The sequence below is a fragment of the Apium graveolens genome, chromosome 5 (genome assembly GCF_009905375.1).
Source record: "Apium graveolens cultivar Ventura chromosome 5, ASM990537v1, whole genome shotgun sequence".
Lineage (NCBI taxonomy): Eukaryota > Viridiplantae > Streptophyta > Magnoliopsida > Apiales > Apiaceae > Apium > Apium graveolens.
In genome coordinates, this window is record NC_133651.1 from 308,523,017 (window position 1) to 308,544,416 (window position 21,400).

Below are 21,400 nucleotides of genomic sequence, written 5' to 3' on the forward strand. Positions count from 1 at the left end.
GCAGTTTAAATATTATTTTATTATTGCATCCAACGATTCCCATCTATCTGACTTTAGATCTGATGGTTGTTATTTGTCATATCAAACGACTGTACTGAACAACTGATTACCAAATAGAGGATGTTTTGTGATAATTTGAGACTTGACTGAAAATAAATAATATAATATAATATAATATGTTGTTCACGGGATTCGAGCCCTGAACCTGTAGAAATTGTTAAAATAAAGAATATAAAAGCAAATTCGTTTGATCGATATAATGTCATCAGGCTAAAAAAACAATATAATAATACTACCGATCTAGCTAAAAAATATTTTATCAAACCGGGCTACAACATAATGCGTTGGTCGATATAATATCATCAGAATAAAACAAAATATGTTATCTATTCAATTTAAAATTAAATAATATTTAATCAGAGCTAAAATAAAATTAAAAATAAACTAATTGTAATTAGATGATTGATATAACGGGTCATAAGCTAAAACAAAATAATGTATATTATTAATTTACGCTAAAAATAAAATTAAAGGTAATTTTTATATTATTAATCCGTGTTAGAAAAAATTAAAGTCTACCTAATTTGTTGTTAGATATAATATAGGCTTAGGATTGTGGGATAACTGCAATCCGACCCTAATAGTCGGAATATTAAAAATTTGATTACAAATATGTGTGTAAGATGTTTGGATTTATATAATTATGAGTTTTTTTTTCAATTTCTATAATATCCAAAACTATTTTAATAAAATGAAAATAGAGATGATTCAGTATAATTGCGTCGGACTAAAATAAATCAATACATGCTATTCATCCGGGTTAAAAATCTTTTTACAAACGATTCATGATAAATAAAAATTAATATAAGAAATAACTATACCAGCTAAAATAAAATAATATGTATTTTTATCATTGAATTAAACTAAAATAAATTTGAATATAATTAATTGAATTTGTTCGGTATTAAAATAAAGATAATTTGTTTATTATTGATGTGAGTTAAAATTTATTTTTTAATTAAAACATAATTATCTTTAAGAATTTTAACAAACTAAATTTTTCAATAACTGATATTTCTTTCATTTTATTCACAAGGTACATAGCCCCATTCACACCTCTTTTATTTTAAGCATTAACAAGGTACATATAGACCAGATAACGGAACAAATATTCCTTGTACTTTCGTGTTTTTGTGTACCAAATCTTAAACCCGAACCGACCCAGATTTACATTCGTATGCCAATTTGCTGACACTAACTCGAACTAATCTATTCGTGTTTACCCGTTTTAGTATACTAAAGTACACGGATTATATACGAAGAATATTAATTATTAAAAAATGTAATAAATAATTAAATTGTGAATTGCTCACTTATGTAGTCAATGAATAATAATATATATTTTAATATTTACAATTAAATATACGTTATTTATAATAGGTAAAATTCACATTAGGTATTTATTATATATATATATATTTATATTATATATTTTTTAAAATATAATTATTTATTTATTTTCGTGTACTTTCGTTCCGTGTCGTGTACCTATATTGGAAACTCAGACCCAATACTGATTATATTCGTGTTTTTTTCGTGTCCATGTACTTTCGTGTTCGTATACTAATTTTTCAAACTCAAACACTACTTATTCGTGTCATTTCGTATCATATTCACATATTTGTATACCAGTATTGTCATATCTAGTAGGGCTGAGCAGAAAAACTGAAATGAAACCGAAACCGAACCGAAACCGATAAAAACCGACTAAAATTGAACCGATTAAAAATGAACCGAATTAAAACCGAGAAACCGAAAAAACCGAACCGCTACAAATAGTCCGGTTCCGGTTTTGGAGTTAAACCGGACCGATAAAACCGAAACCGAACCGATTATTATAAATATTAATAAATAAACATATGTATTATATCAATAATAAATGCGAGATCATTTCATTGACTTGTGTTGTAGTCCAAAAGTAAAAAATAAATGTAATTTGGAGATAAATTGACATGGAATTAGTTCAAATTGATTGGCAATTGATACTGCAGCATAACATATTGATAAGGTGTTAACTATAACCAATAGTTCAATGTTAGTTGAAATTTAGTTTTAGGCTCTGAGTAATGACTAGTTAGTAGTGTCTTTGAAATGTCAATATTAACCAGAATGTGAGAATCAAGATATCATTATCTAAGATCCAAAAATGAGAGTCAAGATAATCGTGTAGCAGGTTTTGTATTAATTGAATGTTGTGTTTTACCAGCATTAGGCAGGGTTTACAATCTGCTAATGGAAAAATATGCGATGGATAATGAATTTAATCGCATGAAGTGAACTTTTTTTATTCAAGTCGTAACCGGTTTTAAAACCGAAACCGATAAATTAGAACCGAACCGGGACTTTTGAAACCGAAACCGAAACCGGTGATTCGGTTGCGGTTTCCAATTTTTAAAACCGATGATCTTCGGTTTCGGTTCCAATTTTATTAAAAGACCGAGCCGAACCGAACCGTGCTCTCCCCTGTTATCTAGGTACATAGCCCCCTTCACAAGCTTCTGAACTTAACGGCAAGCTGAATTATTTTTTAAGCAAGAATTCGACGGAAGCTCAAGCTAAATTTCTTCATTCTTATTTGTTAAATTTAAATCTGAATAATAATTTCTGAACGATTATAATTTTGAACGGGTGATTAATCTGAATATTGAACTAGTAATATTGTTTGTTAAATTAATATAAAAAATTTCTGAATGATAAAATTAATACTTTTTTAATTTAATGATATTAAATTTTTCTACTTCATAGTATTATTATGTTATACTCCCTCCGTCCCGGTGGGTTGTTTACATTGGGGGACGGGGGATCGATACGCATTTTAAGGCTACCGTAAAATATGGTTCCCTAAATAATTTTAAATATTTTTTTCTTTTAAATAAAAATATAATGTTTAAACTTTTATACAGAAAAAGAAAATTCTAAAAAAAAATTATAGAACTATATTTTATAGTAGCCTTAAAGTGCATGTCAAGCATGAGGCAAAAGTAAGTAAAGAATACAGGGGGACGGAGGGAGTAGTATTGTATATACTTATTTTTTTTAAAATATCTTATATTAAATTTAGGTAATTCTTATAGAATTTTGTAAAATTGATATTAAATTTTTTAATAAAATTATATTATTAACTACATCCTCATCTAAGTTATGTAAATCATAAAAAATATAATATATTAAATAAGCAAAGTTAAAAAGAATATAATAAATTTTATAATAAAATTGATATCCACCCAAATAAGGTAGAAGTGGAGGTGCCAAATAAGGTGGGGAGTTGAGATGAAACTGTTGAGGAATGTGGTTCGGCAGAAATTTTTGAAATGACATGAATGTTTAAAACAAACAAGGAAAAATGACCATTGTTATAGGATTCTAGTACTTGCAATCAACCAAGGAATGTCTACAGCATGTGTGGATATCACAATTACTATTGATTTCAATTCTTTTTTTAAATTCATTAGCAATGTTAAAGTATTTTATACCTTAACAAACTCCCTCCTTCATGTAATTGCAGCAAGAATTTTTTATGAAAAGAGAGCAGGGCCCATCCTGCGCTTTTTACAAAAAAATTATCTCTATGGTTAGCTGATCGATCAGCAAAATGGAAAAAAAAACCATTCTCTAAACTTGTGAACAGGAAAACACAATTCCTATCAATAAGGACAATTGAATATAAACCAATCTCCAGTCATATATAAAAAACCACAATCACTAGTTTAATAAGTATACGATAGATAATAAAAACAACCTCCGATAAAGTTAATCTGTCCCTAATGAGCATTAGGACAAAATGACATTCTCTAGACAACCGATGCAAGTACAACACAAGAACACCATTTCAAAATATGATCTTCAAAGAATTTATAAACTCCAATCATTTGTAATTTTAATACATAACAAGAATTAACTACTCAGATTGTTTCAGGTGCCTTCTTCTTTGGGGTGTACTTCTGCCTTACTCTCACTATCTTTCTTGGTGATGTCCTTCTTCCTTGCACCTCATGAACTGATATGTCAGTCTGAGTCACATTTCTAACTTCATGAGGAATAGGATTCTGCACAGGAGGAATATCAGTTTGTCCAGTTGTGGGTGCCTCTGGTGCCTTCTTCTTGGGGATGTACTTCTTCATTATCTTAACTGTCTTTTCACATCCATTTGTAATGTCTGAAGTCTAACACACACGGATAAACAGTCATTAGCACTACATGTGTGTGTTTACCAAATTATTGACAAAAAGGTTTGGTATTTACCTTTGCTGGACAGGTTCTTGTATTATGTCCATACTCAGTGCAATAGGTGCACTTAACAGTTGTATTTTGCCTTTTCAACCTAGTTGCATCAACACCAACCACATCATTTTTCTTGCTCCTTTTCTTTTTAGGCCTACCTGTTTGAGGCTTGACCTCTGGTGGAAGAGGTTTAGGATATGGGGTCTCTGTCCATTTCTCTTCACCACAGATAGGCTCAACAATATATTTGTAGCATTCCAAGAAGAGGTCTTTAGTAAAACATTGATGAATAAATGGTTCATAACCTTTTTTACTCCATGCTATGCATGCACAAGCATGATAGCATGGGATACCTGATAATTCCCATTTCTTGCAAGCACATTTATGTGCCTCCAAGTCAACGACCATCTCATAACCTCCACCTGTCATGGTGACCAAGTATCTTGCACCACCACTCCATAAAACATGGCATCCTTTGCTTTGGTCAATTGCCCTACATATAAATAGTTATTTTGCATATATAAGTCACTTAAAAACACACACAGAGAACATTGTAATTAGGATAAAAGTACTTACTTATTCAGCCTCCTCATGGCATTAGGATATATGGGGTTCAGAGCATAGCTATTTTGCATTTTGTCCCTCCTTTGTTGTATCCTCCTCATCACATCTTTGTGAATTGCTTTCAACATTGATATTATAGGAAGATCCCTATACTTTGTGATGCTACTGTTGAAGACTTCACAGTGGGTGTTGACAAAAATGTCACTCTTGCATTGCTCTGAAAGCACTCCTACTCCATTGGCTTCTTGGTTTCTCAGCTAACCAGTCATAGCATTTTTTTGACAGCTGCCCATGTCAACAACATATCAGATGTGTTATAGATAAGGCAGATAGTAAAGACAATATAGATTATATATACCTTCTTTAGCTCCTCCATGTGTTTATTGAAAGTATAGTCAGTGGTGGCCCTAGCTGCCAACCACAACAACATTCTAACTCCAATTCCTTTATGGTCTTTCCACATATTTCTATAGAGATACATCACACAAAATCTGTGCTCAACATTGGGGAAAACAGCTTCAAGTGCATCAATCAGACCCTGCAAAAATAGTATTAGAAGGTGCACAATTAATGAGACTATGGTACTGTATAGTTGAGACAAGATTAAAGCAATTACCTTCTGCTTATCTGATATGAATGCCCATCTTACATCATTTTCTATATTCAAATCTTCTTTAACATTCATCAAAAACCAGTTCCAACTGTCTGAATTTTCAGCTTCTACTATGGCCCAAGCTAGGGGGTACATGCCATCATTGGCATCTGTACCTATAGTAGCTAGTAATTGGCCCCCATATGGCCCTTACTAGTGACAACCATCCAAATCCAGGAGAGGCCTACATCCAGCCCTAAATCCCCTTTTTAATGGCCCAAGACAAATGTAAAATCTCTTAAATCTCTTTCTACCATCACTCACCTCATGTTCTTCAGTCATCAATTTGATAGTGCTATCAGGCATGACTTTCAGCAGCTCATTACCATACTCCCATAGCTTCCCATACTGATCAATATGGTTCCTATTAATTTTCTCTAATGCCTTCTTCTTTGCCCTGCCTATTGCAAAAATGGAAACATGAAAGTTCCAATCATTTACCACCTTCTGTAGGAATGAGGCTAAGGGCCATGTGGGATTCATTCTGATATCATCCTCATAATAGTTAGCTATCCATCTTGAATTTATCTGTTTCTGGTGAAAAGTCTGTGTGCATGTGTGTTTAGGATTATACACCTTGATCTAGTAGGTGTCTGTCCTCTATGGCTTTGAGGCATATATCTTCCACTCATATTTCCCTTCACAAATAAACCTCACCCTACTTCCATAGTTCCTGCACTACTTAATAGGTCTCCTCTCCAGTATAGCTTATTTTTTAACTGCATCTCTAAACATTTTTGATGTTGCAAATAGCATACCAATCTAAAATTTGGGTTCCTTCATGTCTGTCTTAGGGTTGAATACTGGATAAGGAATCTCATCCTCATCAGTGCTATTAGAGGCCATCCTCTCTTCTTTACTGTCTATGAAATGACTAGAAGCATCAGATGCATACCCTTCTTCATCTTCACTAACACTATCTGCTTCCTTCTCCATCTGCACATTGGCCTTGCCTTCTTCATCAGTTTTTTTGACCCTGCCATCTTTCTCAGATGTATTGACTGTTGTTTTGTCCTTACCTTTTTTCTTAGCTTTTTGCTTGCTCTTCTTCTGTCTTTCACTCTTGTGGTTGCATACTTCCTCATCAGTGCTGTCTAAATTTGAGGAATCAGAATGAAAACTGCAGTCACTTAGCTCATCTGGGATGTACTTCTCATCACTGTCCCCATCACTCTGTAAATCACCTTCATCATCAACCATTTCCTCAACATCACCCATTTGTTCTACATTTTCCTCAACATTATTCATAGGTTCAACATACTGAATGTTCATATCCTGTGAAGGTTGAAAGTCTTGGGTAGGTACACCATCAATATCAACAACACTCAGAGGTATCATGGTCTCTGAATAAACATATATCATTCTATCAGCAGGCATTATTTTACACATCTCAACAATATCACTATCACTTTGTAAAGGCCATAAACCCCTAGAAATATCTGTCTTTGGTAACTTATATAACAAGGTGTGTGCTCCTAATACACCACAATCCCTTAACATATTTCCTAACTCTATAAGGCTCATAGTGTCACTATCACACATGTCAACAAAATCAATTTCTCCACCTACATATCTCACAGGGTTCTCTTCAAACTTTCCACCATAGTGTAGTTTAATACTAAATAGTCCTGGATACTCTGCAAAGAAAATGAAGAAATAATTGCATACAAATTCATACTCTATACACTTAAAATAGTGCAAACCCTAATAGTACAGAACAAAACCTAAAATACAAAAAAACAATTATTTTTGACTATTTGTACACTCCTGATGAAACACAAGGGACCACCATAAACATATTTTTATCACTTTTTAGTATAAAAACGAAAAGGACCACATGAATACAGCTCGAAGAACATGCAACACTTTAAACAGATAAAAAGATTCAAAACTAAACTATAAATTCATATTCTAACAAAATAAAACCCTAATCGAACATATATGTACAAGAATACAAAAAGCCCCTTTTCAATTAGAACCCTAGTTCTCAATTAGAACACTAACCTCCGTAATCAGGACCTTCATGAGGCTGGTAAGCATCTTTGTCATTCCTATCTCTGATGAACCACGCCATTGTAGCAGCAACAACGATCTTCTAGCGGGAAAAAGAGTTTTGCTTTCTTCTCTAAAAGGCGGGAGACATAGATGGAAACTTCTTTCTTTCAATAAAGTGGCAGAAGAATATGATTGTCGCGTTGTAATAAGGATATGACAATCATACCCCTGCAAAAAGAGACGGAGTTAGTAGAAGTTAACGGAATCACGCAAACTGTAAAAATTTTATTACTGCGGTATTTCAAGTGAGAGATAGTGAAAGTTAGTATTGCAAGTGATCTGACACCCAAAATATAAGTACATAAAGGGCACTTTCATCCTGAGTATGGACATAATACAAGAACCTGTCCAGCAAAGGTAAATACCAAACCTTTTTGTCAATAATTTGGTAAACACACACATGTAGTGCTAATGACTATTTATCCATGTGTGTTAGGCTTCAGACATTGCAAATGGATGTGAAAAGACAGTTAAGATAAGGAAGAAGTACATCCCCAAGAAGAAGGCACCAGAGGCACCCACAACTGGACAAACTGATATTTCTCCTGTGTAGAATCCTATTCCTCATGAAGCTAGAAATGTGACTCAGACTGACATATCAGTTCATGAGGTGCAAGGAAGAAGGACATCACCAAGAAAGATAGTGAGAGTAAGGCAGAAATACACCCCAAAGAAGAAGGCACTTGAAACACAAACAAATGTTCCTCCTGTGCAAGATCCAATTCTTGACAAATCAATTCCAGAAGTTGGTGGTGGATCATGTGAAGGTACCCAAGGCCAGGAGAAGAGAAATGCAGTCCAAACTTAAGGACAATCCAGTTTGGAAGATTTAGATTTTTCATGACTTCTTTACTATGAAAGTTTGTCTGTGGTTTTTTTATATTCTTGGACTATTTATGCCTTACTTTTGGATGTAATCTGATGACTATTTATGCCTTACTTTTGGATGTAATCTGATGACTATTTATGCCTTACTTTTGGATGTAATTGGTATGTGTTAAGACAGTTGACATTACATCATGTAATGACACAAGACAATGATTATGTCAAGGCACTTGATTACTTATGCATTTCATTTTGTATACCATTACTGTAGTGACTTCTTATTGCTCATACTGGTATATGGCTAGTGAAATGAAATGAACAATACACAAGATTTTTTAGGAAACACAACCACCCCTACATTCTTTCACTTAGATTTGTTTACAATAACAATGATCATAGTACAAAATAAACTGATTGCATAGAAAATAAAACTAAAACACTTAAGCAAACTAAACATTAGTCTACCCCTCTACTCGTCGATTGAGTCGTAACCTTCCTCGTCCACACTGAATTATCCCAATGACTGCAGCACCATGTTCATCATGAGAGAGAAAAGGACAAACATTGCAATGACTATAAATTCTTCTTTCCTCTTCAGCTTATCCAACTGAGCTTGGTGCCTTGCAACCATTCGATCTATCCTCCGCCTGAGCTTGTCGATCGCATCAATATTTCTTTGTTGTAGCTCTTCAATCACCTCTACTGCTTGAGCACTAAGTGGTCGGTCGATCCACTTGTGATACCCGCAATTATCATCTCCACATTCTCCGAACCTCCTGCCTGCATTTACTCCAAACCAACGAGTCTTCATAACACTCATTCGGTAACAATCACACATGACATCGAGCAAGTCTTCACCAGCAGCAACATTGGAGGAGGCCATTGTGACTTTCTAATTAGGGTTTAGAATTCGATATATACATGTAATTGGGGTAAAAAGCGTGTATATATAACTGATGTAGCCGTTGTAATAAGGATATGACAATCATACCCCTGCAAAAAGAGACGGAGTTAGTGGAAGTTAACGGAATCACGCAAACTGTAAAAATTTTATTACTGCGGTGTTTCAAGTGAGAGATAGTGAAAGTTAGTATTGCAAGTGGTCTGACATCCAAAATATAAGTACATAAAGTGCACTTTACTCCCATACTCAGTGCAATAGGTGCACTTAACAGTTGTATGTTGCATTTTCAACCTAGTTGCATCAACACCAACCACATCATTTTTCTTGCTCCTTTTATTTTTAGGCCTACCTGTTTGAGGCTTGACCTCTGGTGGAAGAGGTTTAGGATATGGGGTCTCCGTCCATTCCTCTTCACCACAGATAGGCTCAACAATATATTTGTAGCATTCCAAGAAAAGGTCTTTAGTAAAATATTGATGAATAAATGTTTCATAACCTTTTTTACTCCATGTTATGCATGCACAAGCATGATAACATGGGATACCTGATAATTCCCATTTCTTGCAAGCACATTTATGTGCCTCTAAGTCAACCACCATCTCATAACCTCCAGCTGTCATGGTGGCCAAGTATCTTGCACCACCACTCCATAAAATATGGCATCCTTTGCTTTGGTCAATTGCCCTACATACAAATAGTTTGTTAGGTCACACACACTGTAGAGGGGGTGAATACAGTGTATAAATACAATCAAATCGAACTTTTAATATTTCAAGTAACAGAAAACAAACTTTATTGAAACAATAAACTCTGCTACAATATGGAACTATTACCTCTCAGTGATGAATAATTATCACGAGAGCTGCTAGGGTTACAATGAATAATCTTCTCGAATATGATAACACTTTTTGTGTAAACCCTATGTCTATGTTTATATACTACACAGTTACAAGATAATCGCTAATTGATATGGAATATAATTCTGCTTCTTAAAATATATCAATCAGATATCTTTTCTTCCAAGTATTTTATTCTTCATAGAACTCCTTCTTCATGCATATCTCTTCTTATGTTTATCTTGATCTTCTTACCTTTAATCAGCTACTATCCTTATCTGAACATACTTCAGCACTTAAGTTCTGATATCCATCTTCTGATGATTATCTCCTAATAATATAAGTACTGATATCCTTAAGTCCTGACTTCAAGTAAGTACTGACTTATCATGTTTAAGTAAGATCTGAAAACTAAACATAAATCATATTAGCCATGACATTATCAAATATATCTAACAATCTCCCCCAACTTGTAAATTAGCAAAATATACAAGTTTAACAGATATTTGATGATATAAAAAACATTAAGTACAAATGCATGAGAATTAGACTAGATAACTACAACTTACAGTCCTTAAAGATTTACCAATATTTAACTTCTGATAAAAACTTCAGTCTGTACAAATATCAGAATTTAAGCAGTTGTAGATCTTGACTTGGCTTCATCTTCTGATCTCTCTGATGTCAGGAGTAGATCTGAGATAGTTCTTCAACAAACATCTCTCAGCATATCTAAGTTCATCAATCATTCTCCTTTTAGCATCTTTAAGCTCTGCATTATCTTCACCAATTTGAAAGATTGCAGCCCTGAGATCATTAATCTTTGCTTTTCTTATATCCTGATCTAGTCTGATCAAATAAGATTTATCAGACTCAAGATTGAATTCCACAGCCCTGTAACCCAGAAAGGTAGTTATAATTTGAGCAATCTTGGGTTTCATTTCAACTATATCACCCTTGTGATCTCTGTACTTTGGAACATATGTGTTATCAGACTTAACAGAATAAAGTCTTTTCTGTCTCAGAATCTGATCCTCCAAATAGTTTGCAGCACTTCCTGTCAATCTGTCATCCACTTGAAGTAAGAATAGTACATGCTCCAATTCTTCAAAATACTTCAAAGGAATGGCATTTTGCCTTATATGATAAACCCTACCATCTGTCATGAAGTACAACAAGATGTGTTCTTTCAAGTAGGTATGGTAAACCATTTGTACAGATTCCAGTTGATTCAATCTCTCAGGAGTTGCTCCAATACCTGGTTTACTCAAGGAAGTTGGATCATTGGTAGTGTTCTGTATTCTTCTTTCATCAGCACTTCCCAATCCAGTTTTATCTCTTGCTTCCTTTCCTGTAACTACTCTTGCTTCAAAATCACTTGCAGCAGTCTTCAAAGGTTGAGTCTGTTTTGCTTTAGTGAATCCTGGTAGGAGTGTCTTTGGTCTGTCTTCTGATATCAAGTTAACTTGAGCCATGTCAGAGGTTGTTTTAAGAACTTTTCTCGAAGTCAGAGCAAGATCATCCTTTTCATCAGTGATTTCTTCATTCTCAGGAGGCACATAAACCTTGATAGGTTCACCAACCTTTTCTTTACCCTTGGATCTTGGATCTATCTACGGTTGTGATTTAGCCAATATTGCTTCAGTATTTGTCCTTTCTTTTATCACAATGCCTTTGAGTTTTGGAAGTGTCTTTTTATCAGAAGCTTCAGATTTAGATGTAACTTTTTCTGATTTAAGTCTGGCTTCTTCTTCCATTAAACTCTCCAAGTCCATTCCTGGATTTTCCTGAAGAAATAACTGTCTTGACATTTCTTCATCAAGATCTAAAAGTTCATCAGAACTTATCCTTTTATCAGTAGCAAAACTAATTCTTTTCCCAGTATCAGAACTTGTCCTGTGACTTGTGATTTCAGCTGTTCTTGATGAGAAACCTCTACCTTGACTATGACCTCTACCGATTCCAGGGTTTCCTTGATCATCCTTTTCATCATCCTTCCCTTTCAGTGTCTTTTCAGTCTTGCATTTGGACTTAATTACTTTCTCCCCCTTTTTGGCATCAGCAGGTAGTAGAAGAGAGAAAAGCAATTCCACTGAGGCTTGGATTTCAGTAAGTTGAGATTGCTGAGAAGCTTGATTTTTCAGAATATCATTAATTTGAGCTTGTTGTGTCTCTTGAGTCTTCTCAATATAAGCAATCCTGTCAAAGGTAGGTTGGAAGAACTTTTTCTTATCAATCTTTTGAACTTGTTCCCTTTTGATGAATTCTTCCTGAATCTTGTGTAGCTCTGCATGAGTAGTTGAATGGAGACCTTGAAGATGTTTAGTACTCAATGCAGTGACTCTAAGCTGGGTTTTGAAATCACCAGAAATTAACATTTCATTAGCTTTTGTCAAGTGCTCAGCAAGATGCTGTGCATTTGGAACACAGGAAACTGAGTTCCATTCCTTAGTCCACTCCTGTCCTGCAGGAGTTTCACTCCAAGACACTGGTGCTTCTCTGGTAACAAACTTCTTAACAAGTTCAGATTTAAGAATAATTTGTTGAGGAGCATGTTCTGAAGGACCTGCTTCATCAGCATCTGCATTTGGAGCAGCATCACCAGTATCTCCAGCATTTATAGCATCAGAACTTACAGAATCAGAATATTCTGATAGAACAACAGTGTGAGTAGTAATGGAGGCTTCAGCATCCTCTAATTGCTGATATGGTTCCAAGTTCTGATCAACAGCCATATCCTGATGCTCACCTATATTCTGATCATCAGCATCTAGATGCAGAGAAGATGTAGTAGATAATTCTGGAGTTTGAGCAGCATCAGTAACAGGTGTTGTTGATAGATTAGTTGCTTTTGGAGCTTCTAAGCAAATGACTTCACGCACAACCAAGGTCTGAATATCTATATCAGCACTTGTGCCTGTATTAACAGGAGATACAGACTTTTGAACAGGAGACACAGATGGTGTGTTGGCCTTTTCAGTAACAGCTTCCTGAGGTGGAGTTGATGGAGAAGTAGGGACTGGAGCAGATTCCTTTTCTTGTGAGATCATAGATTCCTGATCCCCTTCCTTAGCTGCTGCTTCTTCATCATCTGAAACTGGCCTTTTTGCCCTCTGTTTCTTGTATCTCTTTGTAGATATGGATTCCTTGGGATTTTCAGGAATAGTCATTCTTCTAAGCCTCTTGAGAAGCCTAGATCCCCCAATTCCAGAATCCGTCTGAGAAGTCACTTTCTCAGCTTCTTTAACAACAGGTTCTGAAGAAGGAACCTGTTCCTCAGTATCAGATTCATCTCTCAAAGCAATCTTCCTTCTCTTTTGAGGTGTTTGAGGAACAGTCTTTGTCCTCTTTGGCTTGGAAGATGAAGGGTTCATAGGAGGTTCTAAGGATAAGGGTTGAACTGTCTGTGAAGTTGAGAGATATGATCTAAGATATTGTCTTAGTGTAGGTTGAGTAGTATGGGTGGTAGGTGCTGATGGTTGTTGTGGTGTTTGGGAGGTTGTTGTTGGGTGGACATCAGGATAAACAGATTTATAAGTATCGGGATCAGCATTTACTAAGATCTGTTTTACAGACTGAGGAATCTGTAAAGGTCTAACCACTGGTTTCTTAGTGTCAGCATGTACCAGGTCATTAAAGTATCGTTTTACAACTTTAAAAGGTGGAGTTGAGGTACTGGTTAGTTGAGGTTCATCAGTACAAAAAGTATATATAAGTTGACAGAATCTAGCAAAGTAGACAACATTCCTATCCTCTGTCATCCTATCCCCAATAAAACCAATTATAGTCGTTGCAAAATCAAAATGAGTTTGGTTTATAATGGCATACCCGATGTGCTGACTCATTATGGGGATAGCATCAAAATTCGAACACTTGTTCCTAAAAGCTTTAGTGATGCAGTCGAAGAAGAAGCTCCATTCCCTTCTGATATGAGCCCGTTTCAACTGCCCAAGCTTTTCCAAACTCTGTTCATACCCCAAACTGGCCATTAACTCCTGAAGAGCAGATTCCTCTGGAATTGAAAAAGTACATCCTTCTGGGAGATGTAGAGCCTTACGTATTGTACCAGAAGTGACTGCATATGGAGAATCACCCACTTCGAAAACAATACTAGGAGTACCATTTGGACCACCATTATCAAAGTTTCCAGTTCTCCAAAGTGTCAGAACTTGTTGGCTTGAGAAGACGGAAGGTTGGGTCAATGCATACCCGATTTCACTGTGTGCAAGAAGGTCTTGCACAAAATGCAATTCAGACGGAGCTTCAGCATTATCAAGAATTGCAGCATAGTTGTTTGGAATAAATTTAGCTCCATCAATGATTAAATCCTTTGGTGCCATGAAATTAATCGAGATGTGTAAGTGCCAGTTAGGTGTTTGATAGAATGTCTATATGAAAAACAACGTTGGAAGAAAAAGGAGAGTAAAAGCAAATAGAGAGAAAAAGTATGAAGGGAAATAAAAGATTAAAAAATCCTCTCTCTGTCTTACTTATACTTTTGAAAAAAAATGTAACCGTTGGACACCTGTCAGACATGCAGTAAAAACGAATAGTTAATGGGCACGAGAAACAGTAATCATTACTTACCTACTTGCAGTTTTTCAAGGAAAAACCGTTCCACTTACCCAGTTATTCCATTAATCAAGGTGAAACAGTTTTAATTCAAAATTGAAACTGTTCCCACTTATTTAATTATTTTTCACTGCAACATCAAGATTAAAAAAAATTCGAGTGAAAATGACCATAATAAATCAGATGAGCAAGTACTAATAAAATAAAATCAGAACTTAATTAGAACAGAATTTATATGGTCATCAGAATATGAATATGGATCAGGATTTATCAATGCATTACAAAATATCTCAGAGATAGGATCTTGAAACAAAAACAAATTTCATTAATATATCAAGAGAATACATTCATGAAATTTAAATTACATCAGAACTTGTACAAGATTTTCCTAAGCTGCTAAACCTAACGTCAACAGCCTTTGTCCTAGCTCAAGAAGCAGGGCAAGGCTGATGATGAAGAAAAACAGGAAGAAGAAAATAAATCATTTCTTCTTCCTACTCTCGACAAACAGAATAGCGAGTCGTATGATTCGCTCTTGCTGGCGGAGAGCTTCCAGCCTTTCCTCCTCCAATCGCTCCAGATGGCGATGGTAATCCATATAGAAGAACAGGAGGTGGGTGAGTACCTCCTGGGGAACGGAGTCCCATATCTCATCAGGAATGGCAGTAACGTGCCATTCCTGCTGCCAATCGGCACAGCTCAGCTCCATGTTGAAGGTTTCGTAGTTCAAAAACATATTGTATCTGACCATGGTGTTTTTGATAGAAAAAGTATGAAGGTGAGTTTGTGATAAAAGAGTTGATGAGAAGGCTGATGTGAAGTGGTTGTTTATATAGGCAAGAGAATGCCAGGAGACGCAAAGAAATTTAATGCTGACAGGTAGAATTAATTTTATCTCGTCTCCCCAGACTTGGAAAAAGAAAAACATTCATTGGAAAGGGAAAACAAGGTTTAATGCGCACAAAAAACAAGTAAAAGTTGACTGTTCATGTACGAGTACCACTATCCCTAAATATAATGACTGTTAATCTTCCACTTCAACATTTTCTGGTTTAAACTGAGATTGTTTCCAAATATTATCCATAAATAAGTCAAGTAAAGAATCAGACGTTAATATCAGAACTTAGACTTATATCAGAACTTAACGGTCATCAGAACATAATCTCTTAACTCGAAAAATGAATGCCTATCTTAGTAAGTCCTCACACAAATTCTGATTTATATTCTTCAGAACATAATCATCAGAACATGCAATCAGAACTTGTCCTCGGAATTTGTGCATTATGACACAATGACTGTTCATCTAAAACAACATAGATCACCACAGTGATTTTCATCATTAATATGGAGTGTTTAGTGTGTGCATTAAGCTAAATATCAGACAAGGAGTAAAGTCTGATTCACTTCTGTACATCTTAGAAATAAGGCATAACTAAAACTTTGCTAAAGAGCTGTCATTATCCTGAAACCTACTGTTGAATGAGTTCATGCTTGAGTCCACCTCAACTATTGTGTGCTAATTTTGTGCATCTTTTTAAATTCCTTTTTACAGTGGCTTCTCAGTGTAAGTGAGTCACGACTGCTTATCAGAATTTATGCTATTATCAGAGTATTTCTCCAGTAATCATAGAGTGTGAAAAGTCACCAAGAAAATATTTTATTTGCTTTTCTGATGCATATTACTTAATACCAGCAATGCATTTGGGTCTTCCCTTCCACATTTTTACTCTAGATCTCAAAGGAGTACCTGATTTTTAATCCTTGTTTCGCTTTCTTTTTCTTTTGATAAGTGAGGTTTATCAGCACTTAGTTCATTCAACAGATTTACTAGCATCAGAACTTAACAGATGAGTAGCATTATTCTAGTTTGTGACTTAATAATAAGATAGACAAAGTAAACTCAACTAAGCTCAATTATCAGAATTTGCTTGTGTCAATAGATTTCCACAGAAATAATTACTTCTTACATGGGATCCCTTGTTTATTGAAGACTACTAGGTCAGTATCTAGCACAGTTATCCTCATAGGATTGAATAGTTACCTAAACAGACATATCACTATCAGAGTTTAGAAACATTGATCAGACAACAGTCAGTACTTAAACATATTTTTCAATTAAGCACAGAATACACAAAGAGATTAAATTCTGTAAATACTGATCATAAAGTCTGATACAACAGAACAAAACTAAGCAGATTTAGAGAAAGAACCTGAAACCATTCCAAGTTCATTTACCAATCTTGTAAAAGTAGCTTCACACAATGGTTTTGTGAAGATATCTGCTAGTTATTGATCTGTTGGAACAAAGTGCAATTCCACTGTACCTTCATCTACATGTTCCCTGATGAAGTGGTACCTGATGCTGATGTGCTTTGTCATAGAGTGTTGAACTGGATTACCTGTCATAGCAATAGCACTTTGATTATCACAGTAAATAGGGATTTTGAAATATGTTAACCCATAATCCAGTAACTGATTCTTCATCCAAAGAATCTGTGCACAACAGCTTCCTGCAGCAATATATTCTGCTTCTGCAGTTGATGTGGAAATTGACTTTTGTTTCTTGCTAAACCAAGAAACCAATCTGCCTCCAAGAAATTGGCAGCTTCCACTTATGCTTTTCCTATCAATTTTGCAACCTGCAAAATCTGCATCTGAGTAACCTATTAGTTTAAAATCTGATTCTCTGGGATACCATAATCCCAGATCAGCTGTTCCCTTAAGATATTTGAAAATTCTTTTCACAGCTGTTAAGTGAGGTTCTCTTGGATCTGCTTGAAATCTTGCACAAAGACAGGTAGCATACATGATATCAGGTCTACTAGCAGTTAGATAGAGTAGAGAGCCAATCATACCTCTGTAATCAGTAATATCTACTAATTTACCAGTATCCTTATCCATTTTTGTTGCAGTGGCCATGGGAGTGGATGCACTTGAACAATCTTGCATTCCAAATTTCTTCAGCAAGTTTCTGGTGTACTTAGTTTGACAAATAAAAGTGCCTTCTTCATTCTGCTTGACTTGAAGGCCCAAAAAATAGCTAAGTTCCCCCATCATACTCATCTGATACCTTGATTGCATCAGTTTGGCAAACTTCTTGCAAAGTCTGTCATTTGTAGACCCAAAAATGATATCATCAACATAAATCTGGACCAGAAGTAAGTCATTTCCATGGTTGAGGTAGAATAGTGTTTTGTCTATAGTCCCTCTGTTAAATCCACTTTCCAGAAGAAACTGAGCTAAGGTCTCATACCATGCTCTAGGAGCTTGCTTAAGTCCATAAAGTGCTTTATCAAGCCTGTAGGCATAATCTGGATGTTTGGAATCTACAAAGCCTGGAGGTTGTTCAAAATATACTTTCTCCTCTAATTCTCCATTGAGAAAAGCACTTTTCACATCCATTTGAAAAATAGTAAACTTTTTGTGAGCAGCATAAGCCAAAAATATCCTTATGGCTTCTAACCTAGCAACTGGTGCAAATGTTTCATCATAATCAATTCCCTCTTGTTGAGAATATCCTTTTGCAACCAGCCTTGCCTTATTCCTTGTAATTATGCCATCACTGTCAGTTTTGTTTCTGAACACCCACTTTATACCAACAACAGATCTATTCTTTGGTCTTGGCACTAGGGTCCAGACTTTGTTTCTTTCAAATTCATTTAACTCTTCCTGCATTGCTTGCACCCAATCAGCATCTTGAAGAGCTTCTTTCACTTTCTTTGGCTCAGTCTGAGAGAGAAAAGAATTGTAAAGACATTCGTTTGAAGTACCTGTTCTAGTTCTGACACCTGTATCAGGATTTCCAATTATCAAATCAGGTGTATGTGATTTAGTCCACTTCCTCGCAGATGGTAGGTTTTCTCTAGAACTGGATGCTCCCCCATGATCCATGCTGTCTTCATTTTCATTTTCTGATGCTCCCCCTGAAACTATGCTCTCTGAGTTGGATTCTTCAGAATTTAGATTTTCAGAACTATCAGAACTTGGCTTATCAGAACTTGACGAATCAGAACTTGAAGAGCCAGATGTATGTTCTGATGCTTCTTGAGATGTGGTATGTTCTTGAGTATGCCCCCCTGCATAGGTGCATCTTCCTTTGGCGTAGTCACCACAGTTTCAATAACATCAGAGTTTAATCCATCAGAGTTTACAGTATCAGGACTTAGACTGTCAGGATTTTCAGTATCAGAACTTGAGGCTTCATTTTCAAATCTCAGCTGATCATGATCAATAAAATCTTCAAGACCAGTAATATTCTTGTCATCAAAAGAGACATTGATAGATTCCATGACCACTCTTATTCTCAAATTATAGACTCTGAAGGCTTTTGTGGAAAGTGGATATCCAACAAAGATTCTTTCATCAGCTTTTAGATCAAATTTAGATAGCTGTTCAGGATGAGTCTTGAGAACAAAACACTTGCATCCAAATACATGAAAGTACTTCAGATTTGGCTTCTTTTTCTTCACCATCTCATATGGTGTTTTTCCTTGCTTGTTAATGAGTGTTGCATTTTGAGTAAAACAAGTAGTCTGCACAGCTTCAACCCAGAAATAGGTTGGAAGCTTTGCTTCTTCAAGCATTGTACGTGCAGCTTCAATGAGAGTTCTATTCTTCCTTTCAACAACTCCATTTTGCTGTGGAGTTGCTTAATTCCATGGTTTTTGCAGAACTCTTCCATTATCAAATTCTTGAACTCAGTGCCATTATCACTCCTTATGGTTTTCACTGAATCTTTGACCAATTTATCCAGATGTTTGACATGATCAATCAAGATAGATGCAGTTTCACTTTTTGTGTGCAAGAAATACACTCATGTATATCTGGTGAACTCATCCACTATGACCAACGCATATTTCTTCTTTGTAATAGACATGACATTCACTGGACCAAATAAATCAACATGTAGTAGATGATAAGGCTCAAGAATTGATGATTCAGTCTTGCTCTTGAATGAAGATTTTCTTTGTTTGGCCTTCTGACAAGAATCACAAAGGCCATCAGGAGCAAATACTGACTTTGGCAGTCCTCTCACAAGATCTTTCTTGACTAGTTCATTTATATTGTTGAAATTTAAATGAGAGAGTTTCTTGTGCCAATTCCAGCTTTCTTCAATTGATGCTCTACTCATCAGACAGATTGCAGAACCATCAGTACTTGTTGAAAGCTTAGCTTCATAAATGTTACCACGCCTGTATCCTTTTAGAACAACTTTGCCTTTGGATTTACTCACAACTTCACAGTGTTCTTCAAAGAAATCAACATGATAACCTCTGTCACAGATTTGACTTATACTCAGCAGATTGTGTTTAAGTCCTGAGACCAGAGCTACTTCTCTAATGATGACATTCCCAAGATTAATATTGCCATATCCCAATGTTTTTCCAATGTTGCCATCTCCATACGAAACACTTGGGCCAGCTTTCTCTATAAAGTCTGATAGCAGGGCTTTATTTCCAGTCATATGTCCTGAACATCCACTGTCCAGAACTAGAATATTTTTCTTGTTGCCCTACAATCACAAAGACCACTAATGATTAGTTTTAAGGACCCGGACTTGCTTGGATCCTTTGGCCTTATTAAGTTTGTTAACATTTGCAGCGGATTTAGCATCAGAGTTTATGTTAACATTTTTCTTATCAGAACTTACACTATCAGACTTTGAATCAGAATTTACACTAGAAGGAATAATGGAAACTTTCTTCAAAGAAGGTTTTATTTGATAATAATCATAGTACAAACTATGATATTCCTTAGAAGTATAAATGGAATGCCATAAACTACCACAATGAAAACAAGGATTTTGTGGTTTATATCTAACAGACTGACTCTTAACTCCTGATTTTGAAGGTAAGGAGTTTATGTTCTTATTCTTCCTGCAAAAAGAAGCCAGATGGTTAGAACTTCCACAGTTATGACATGTTTTCCTAGGAGCATCAGGAACAGGTTTATAATCATTGCTTTTATTCACAACTTCCTTTCCATTCCTATTTTTCCTAGGTGATTTTACCTTGTTTGCATTCTTAACATCTTTCAGCTTATGCTTAAGCTGCTTCTTTGTCATTAAGCCTATGTTTACTTCAGCTGTCTTTTCCTGTTTTAGTTTGTCAGAAGTTAATTCCTCTTTAACTTCTGATTTCTCATTATCAGACTTTACAGTTACAAACTTAACAGGTTTTAACTTTGGCTTTTGCTTAACAACAGGCTTAATTTCTACAGTTCCTTTATCATTCTTATCCTCTCCATAACCTAAGCCCTCTTTCCAATTTTCACTACTTAGCAAATTTTGAGTTGTTCTGCCAGAGTTAGTCCAAATCCTGATAATCTCTCTTTCCTTTTCTAACTCAGTTTTTAGAGATTCATTCATTTTTAGCACTTCACCCCTAACATAAAAAGCATCATCTCTCTCCTTCTGAGTTTGATGGAACATAACTAACTCTTTTTCTAGGAAATCATTTCTTTTCTTAAAAGCAAGATTTTCAGAAGTTAATTCTTCACATGTTAAAGTTTGATCTCTATAACTAACAAACATGGTTTTAAGATATCTTCTCAACTCATTGATATCATCAGTATGAAAAGCATAAGTAGTCTGAGGTAATTTTTATATTATTAATCCGTGTTAGAAAAAATTAAAGTCTACCTAATTTGTTGTTAGATATAATATAGGCTTAGGATTGTGGGATAACTGCAATCCGACCCTAATAGTCGGAA

General features: G+C 35.3%; 3 protein-coding genes across 3 annotated transcripts; all 3 read right to left on the minus strand.

Moving 5' to 3' along the window:
• Positions 1 to 3,962: 3,962 nt before the first annotated feature.
• Positions 3,963 to 5,980, minus strand: LOC141661208 (uncharacterized). The gene is made up of 6 exons (XM_074468194.1): positions 5,662 to 5,980; positions 5,462 to 5,580; positions 5,204 to 5,383; positions 4,858 to 5,102; positions 4,303 to 4,774; positions 3,963 to 4,223 (listed from the first exon to the last, which is right to left on the minus strand). Exons 1-6 carry the CDS (start codon positions 5,978 to 5,980, stop codon positions 3,963 to 3,965), a joined length of 1,596 nt encoding a protein of 531 aa, XP_074324295.1.
• Positions 5,981 to 8,888: 2,908 nt separating this feature from the next.
• LOC141661209 (uncharacterized) lies at positions 8,889 to 9,260 on the minus strand. The gene has a single exon (XM_074468195.1). The coding sequence runs from the start codon at positions 9,258 to 9,260 to the stop codon at positions 8,889 to 8,891; it is 372 nt and encodes a 123-aa protein (XP_074324296.1).
• Positions 9,261 to 9,430: 170 nt separating this feature from the next.
• Positions 9,431 to 9,901, minus strand: LOC141661210 (uncharacterized). The gene has a single exon (XM_074468196.1). It carries the CDS (start codon positions 9,899 to 9,901, stop codon positions 9,431 to 9,433), a length of 471 nt encoding a protein of 156 aa, XP_074324297.1.
• Positions 9,902 to 21,400: the final 11,499 nt, after the last annotated feature.

What these genes read in the sequence shown, in the direction of transcription:
- LOC141661208 (XM_074468194.1), bottom strand. Translation starts at nt 5,980, where the DNA reads ATGAATCCCACATGGCCCTTAGCCTCATTCCTACAGAAGGTGGTAAAT. An exon ending in ACATGGAGGAGCTAAAGAAG is followed by an intron (nt 5,103 to 5,203) that starts GTATATATAATC and finishes ATGACTGGTTAG; the next exon opens with CTGAGAAACCAAGAAGCCAA. An exon ending in GCCATGAGGAGGCTGAATAA is followed by an intron (nt 4,775 to 4,857) that starts GTAAGTACTTTT and finishes ATTTATATGTAG; the next exon opens with GGCAATTGACCAAAGCAAAG.
- LOC141661209 (XM_074468195.1), bottom strand. Translation starts at nt 9,260, where the DNA reads ATGGCCTCCTCCAATGTTGCTGCTGGTGAAGACTTGCTCGATGTCATG.
- LOC141661210 (XM_074468196.1), bottom strand. Translation starts at nt 9,901, where the DNA reads ATGACAGCTGGAGGTTATGAGATGGTGGTTGACTTAGAGGCACATAAA.